The 6,645-nt window shown below is 37.7% G+C and overlaps 1 protein-coding gene across 3 annotated transcripts in view; it reads left to right on the plus strand.

Annotated features, from left to right (window-relative positions):
* Positions 1 to 4,176, plus strand: part of LOC106089784 (cationic amino acid transporter 3) — a 120,785-nt gene extending 116,609 nt beyond the window's left edge. For all 3 annotated transcript variants that reach the window (XM_013255766.2, XM_013255765.2, XM_013255767.2), the window contains exon 6: positions 2,938 to 4,176. In XM_013255766.2, coding sequence (XP_013111220.2) covers positions 2,938 to 3,605 — 668 coding nt within the window. In that variant the 3' untranslated portion in view covers positions 3,606 to 4,176. The remainder of the gene's footprint in view (positions 1 to 2,937) is intronic.
* Positions 4,177 to 6,645: the final 2,469 nt, after the last annotated feature.

Genomic DNA, 6,645 nt, shown 5'->3' on the forward strand with positions numbered 1-6,645 from the left:
TAAGTTGCATAGTTACAACCAAATAAAGCAATCGATTGGGATCAAAAAAATTTTTAAAATTGTCGCATTCCTTCTTTCGAAATAGCCCATAAAAAAGCATATAGGGTACACAGGGGCTATATCTATTTATAGACCTACCTTGCCAGTGTTTGCCATGGGTTTTGGAGGGAATAAAAATACTGCACTACCTAATCGGTTAAAAATTCGGGCTTTAAGGGGCTCATGAAGTCAAGTCCCAACTAACATGAGTTAGAAGTACTACTGTCACCCGACCTCTCACTCTCCTCTGGATACCACTGATTGTCCGCGACTGTCGTTGCAGATTCTCCGTATGGAGCATTCCACTATCCGCAACCTGTGAACGCGCCCGGTAGCTCGCAGCTAAGTTTCTCGTGATAGCAAAGAACACCACACAGATCGGACGGGATTTGAACCCAAGCGTGCGGTGTCGTAGGTGTACATGCTCACCTCTGCGCCACTGTGGTCTCAATAAGAAGTATATGTGCATAATTTCAAACGAATAGTTTCATTCATTCAAAAGCTATCGTGATTTGACTTTAGTTTTTATACCCTCCACCATAGGATGGTATACTAATTTCGTCATTCCGTTTGTAACACTTCCAAATTTTCGTTTAAACCCCACAAAGTATATATATTCTATGACGATCATCATGACATTTCAAGTTGATCTAGCCATGTCCGTTCGTCCGGATTGCAAATGGGTCATATCTGTTCATGTATTGATGTAGCTGTAAACCGTTCTTGTATCTTGACTTCTTGAGCCACTAGAGGGTGCAATTCTTATTCGTTTTGGCTGACATTTTGTATGGGGTGTTGTTATGACTTCCAACACTTGTGCTTAGCTTGGTCCTTGTGCTAAGCTTGGTCCTTGGACATTGGCTTGGTAAATCGGTCCATAACCTGATATAACTGTCCCGATTGTCCCGAATTTACTTCTTGAGCCCCTATAAGGCGCAATTTTTATCCGTTTTAGCTGAAATTTTGCGTAAACTGTTTTGTTTTATGTCGCAATTACTATGCCAAGTATGGTCTGAATCGGTCCTTAACCTGATATAGCTGCCATATAAACTGATTTCCCGATTTTACTTCTTGAGCCCCTAAAGGGCGCAGTTCTTCAATTCAATTATGGTCCGAATCAGACCATAACTTGTGTATAGTTCCAATAGCATAGCATTTCTTATCCGTTATCCTTTCTATGCCTAAAAGGAGATACCGGGCAAATAACTCAACAAATTTGATTCATACAAATACAAATTTTTCCCATTAACATTCCACTTAGGAACAGGAGCACACTTCTCACATATCAATGAGTGCAGTCCGATTCAAGTTCAAGATCAAAAATAAGGGACCTCCTTTCTATAGCCGAGTCCGAACGGCGTTCCGCAGTGGGACACCTCTTTGGAGAGAAGTTTTACATGGCATAGTACCTCACAACCCATTAGGAGGGGAAAACCACCGCTGAAAATTTTTTCTGATGGTTTCGCCAGGATTCGAACCCAGGCGTTCAGCGTCATAGGCGGACATGCTAACCTCTGCGCTACGGTGGCCTCCAATTTGATTCATGATGAATGGAATATAAGATTTGGCCCGGCCGAACTTAGAACGCATTTACTTTTTATTTTTTTTATACCCACCACCTAAGTATGGGGGTATATTCATTTTGTCATTCCCTTTGCAACACATCGAAATATCCATTTCCGACCCTATAAAGTATATATATTCTTGATCAGCGTAAAAATCTAAGACGATCTAGTCATGTCCGTCCGACTGTCTGTTGAAATCACGCTACAGTCTTTAAAAATGAAGATATTGAGCTGAAATTTTGCACAGATTCTTTTTTTGTCCATAAGCAGGTTAAGTTCGAAGATGAGATATATCGGACTGTATCTTGATATAGCCCCCATATAGATCGATCCGCCGATTAAGGGTCTTAAGCCCATAAAAGCCACATTTATTATCCGATTTTGCTGAAATTTGGGGCAGTGAGTTTTGTTAGGCCCTTCGAAATCCTTCCTCAATTTGGTCCAGATCGGTCTAGATCTGGATATAGCTTCTATATAGACCGATCCGCCGATTAAGGATCGTAGGCCCATAAAAGCCACATTTATTATCCAATTTTGCTGAAATTTGGGACAGTGCGTTGTGTTAGACCCTTCGACATCTTTCTTCAATTTGGCCCAGATCGGTCCAGATTTGGATATAGCTGCCATATAGACAGATCTCTCGATTTATGGTTTTTGGCCCATATAAGGCGCATTTATCGACCGATGTCGCCGAAATTTGGGACAGTGAGTTGTGTTGGGCCTTTCAAAATCCTTCTTCAATTTCGCCCAGATCGATTCAGATTTGAATATAGCTGCCATATAGACATATCTCTCGATTTAAGGTGTTGGGCCCATATAAGGCGCATTTATTGTCCGATGTCGCCGAAATTTGGGACTGTGAGTTGTGTTAGGCCCTTCGATATTCTTTTTCAATTTGGCCCAAATTGGTCCAAATTTGGATATAGCTGCTATATAGACCGATATCTCGATTTAAAGTCTTGCCCCATAAAAGGCGCATTTATAATCCGATTTCACTGAAATTTGACACAGTGACTTATGCTAAGCTTTTCGACATCCGTGTCGTATATGGTCATATCGGTTTATTTTTATATATAGCTATTTAAAAGGCCAATATTTTGGTATACACCGGTGAACAATGACTTGTACTTATAAGCATTTGGTCCAAATCGCATTTTTGCATTTTTCACCGGATTTTGACGAAAGGTGGTTTACATATATATCCGAGGTGGTGGGTATCCAAAGTCCGGCCCTGCCGAACTAAACGCCTTTTTACTTGTTTCTTTTATTTTTTTGTTTTTTCAAAAAGAAAACATTCCTATGTTTATCGCTCATTTAATTCTTTTCATTTCAGCTCTGATGGCCATGCTTTTCAATTTGGAGCAGCTAATTGACATGATGTCCATTGGCACTCTGCTGGCCTATAGTATTGTGGCTGTTTGTGTTTTGGTTTTACGCTATCAAGACGAAGATATGGAGGGCAGAGATGTAACGATACGTTTCCCCACCGTCATTAAGCAATTCTTCAATGGCAATTCATATAGTGTGCCAAATGATTTAAGCTCGGCCATAACCAAAGTCGGCGTAGTGGTATTTGGAGTGGTATGCATTCTTTGGTGCAGCATGGACAAGGTCTTTGAGTTTGGCTCCACAGACAGTATCATAGCATTGAGTATTTTGGGTGTAGTGTTGATTCTCATAGCTGTTATCATTGGCTTCCAACCGGTGTCCACCATAGAGTTAACTTTTAAGGTGCCTTTGGTGCCCTTGGTACCCTGTCTAAGTGTCTTTGCAAATTTGTATTTAATGTTCCAATTGGACTTGGGCACCTGGATAAGATTTTCAATATGGGTCTTCATTGGTTATGTCATTTATTTTGTCTATGGCATACGTCATTCTACGCAAATTTCACGCAATATCAATCATGCAAATCATGCGGCAGCAGCTTTGGATATGCAACGCACCAATCAAGCCTTTGAGCCAGATTGGAAGGTGGAAAATGGTAAAAGGGAGAAAATGTAAGGAACTGAATAACAGCTGTGAGCAGAGCCTCTGATGGCATTAAGAGAGAGTATAAAAACCAGTTACTCATTGGAGAGGTTTTTGAGAAGAGAAAGAAAACAGAGTTTGATCAAGGGGGTGGGAGGAGCGAGAGGGTTGGGTCCAGCTTAAGTTTTGCTGGCTGTGTGATCCGCAGAAAAACTTATTTCCTTAGCAGCTTGGAATTATTACAATAAAATAAGCTCCCTCACTTACTCTTTCTTTCACTCCATATATCTCTTTGCGAGTCTGCATTATATTTTATTTAGGTGTATTTGTTCATGCGGGGCCAAATTCAATCAATAATTGGTTATACTTTAGTGCGCTGATGTTCAACGACTAAGATATGACCTCCATAATACTGTAAGTCAGGATTCGCCATTTGCCATTCGGAATTATAACTTGCCCTTCGATTAAGTTTTTTTTTCCAATTTATTCGGCACATTTTGACACTCGCAATGTTCAAGGGGCCTTTCCATGTTGCATGTTTTTGTTTTTAATCGTTTATTTTATTTTTTCTTTATTTTAAATTTTTACTATTTACTAAGAATTTGGCCCTAAGTTTGATTTTTGTTTTAAACTTTTTTTTATTTGAAAAACAAAAAATAAACTTTGCTGCGATTTGAGTTTAAAAGTGTTAAGTACTTAAATGACATTTCGCCAGCTGTCAAAGGCACGTGAGGGATGTTTATGGCTTACCATTATTAATATTATTGCTATCAGTGGAATGATGGTGACAACCGGTGTGATTGTTTAATACAATTTATTTTCAAATGTGAAAACCCACGATATGTGTGCCATGTCCAATAATGACAGCTATGGCAGACGAGAGAATTTTTTTAATAGCTAGCAAAGATAATGGAAATTAATTAAAAAAAAAATAAAATGTTCAGTACTATGTATGTCATTTAATAATGAAATGAAAGTCCCCACACACAAACAAATGTTGTTAGGCATTTAAAATCCTGTGAGACACATAAGAATCGAAAGCATAAATATCCTATTTATTTTGTAAAGTGTACAGTTTTTGTTTTATTTTGTAATTCCCTCTTAATGCCAAGCATTTCCATGTCCTTATTGTTTGTATTTTAGTTGCAATTGTTCTCTATACGTATAATAGCTTTTTATTCTTCTTAAGTATGTAACACACATGTACACATTCCCTTTTTACCATTGTGATATTTGTAATGTACATTTTAATCATTGGAAATCGTTGTCTAAGGCAGTATAGTAAAATTTTACACATATCTAACATTAAAGTTCAGACAAGAAGGTTTAAAAGTAGCCTTTCGGTCTGTGAATTGTTTTCAAATTAGTATTTAAGGCAATATTTTGTATAAAGTCTAGTTTAATATAGAAGCCAATTGATTATAAGTATTTTTAGACTTATTTTTAAAATGTTAACGAATTTATATATAAAAAAAAACTAAAAAATAAACAATTGATGCCAATTTTAAACAAGTTGAAGTTTAAATTTTCTTTCCCCTCACCCCATAAACTGAATTAAAATTCATTCGCCTAAAAAGTTCATTTCTGGCGAATGTGAGAAATTTTAAAATTCTAAGCATATGCAAAGACTGATATGCTTCGAACTATACTTTCAAAAAAGTGTAATAAAAGTAGCTTTGGTGGTTTCCATATTCTTCTATTCGTCACTTGCGAGATTAAGCGTTTGTGGTCACCAAGGTTTTGCTGTGCTTTTTTTGATTTTTCATTTCTCATCGCAAATGGAACACACATGCTTTTCAGTTTCTGTGGCTTTCACCAACCGCTGTAGGTTTCCACAGAATGGGTATTTTTATACCCACCATCATAGTATGGATGTATACTAATCTAGTCATTCCGTTTGTAACACCTCGAATTATTTACCTGGGGCCATATAAAGTATATATTCTTGAGTGTCTAGACATTCTGAGTCGATCACGATAGCGTTTGAACGAATAAAGATATCTGCTTGAAATTTTGCACAGATACTTCTTATCGATGTAGGTCGTTGGGGATTGCAAATGGGCCATATCGCATATAAACCGATCACTAGTTTTGACTTCTTGAGCTCCTAGAGATCTAAATTTTCATATGATTTGGCTAAAATTTGCAAAAAGACTTGGGTTTTGGCTTCCAATATTACTGCCGAGTATGATCCGCGTCGATCTATAAACTGGTAAAGTCCCCTTACAAACCTATGTCCTCAGTTGACTTCTCAAGTCTATAAAAGCCTCAGTTTTCATCGAGCACACGGGATAAGGCCAGATTTGGTGATATTCGTACGATTAGGTACTAAAAAGTACGAAATAGTAGAAATTTACTCAACGCGAACGGTAAGGGCTAGAATTAACTTATTGGGCTCGAAAAATAAGGTTTGATAAAAAAAAATTGGAAAATAGTACCGGAAGTGGGAGAAATAGTACGGTTAGTACCGCAATTGGTACTATTTGGTACTTTCTTTGTAAGTTGGCAACCTTAATTGGGTGGTTATAAGAGTTTTTGGAAGTTTGTACATTTAGGTGCCAAAAAAGTTCCAAAAGGTACGAAATGGGCGAACATTGCCCTTAAGGACATCTGATGCAAAAGGATGAGATGAAAAGTAAAAATGCAAAAATAGTACTGGTAACGGAAGAAAACGTACGTTTAGTTCCTGAATTGGTACCATTTGACATTTTCTTTACATATGGAGCTAGAGGTCTGACATTTGGCACGTAGGTACAACAAGCAAATATGTGATGGGTGACTAAATGATCTGTTCAAAATTCGCACATTTTGGCACAAAAATTGGTACCATTTGGTACTTTCTTTACAGATGGAGCTAGAGGTCTGAAATTTGGCAAGCTGGCACAACTTACAAATAAATGATGGTCGGCTAAATAATCTATTAAAATTTCGTATAATTTGGTACCAAAACTGGTACCATTTGCTACTTTCTGTGCAGATGGAGCTGAAGGTCTAACATTTGGCAACTTAATGCGTTTTACACAATTCAAACATTTTGGTACCGAAATTGGTACTATTTGGTACTTTCTTTATG

This window comes from Stomoxys calcitrans, chromosome 1 (assembly GCF_963082655.1).
Source record: "Stomoxys calcitrans chromosome 1, idStoCalc2.1, whole genome shotgun sequence".
Classification (NCBI taxonomy): domain Eukaryota; kingdom Metazoa; phylum Arthropoda; class Insecta; order Diptera; family Muscidae; genus Stomoxys; species Stomoxys calcitrans.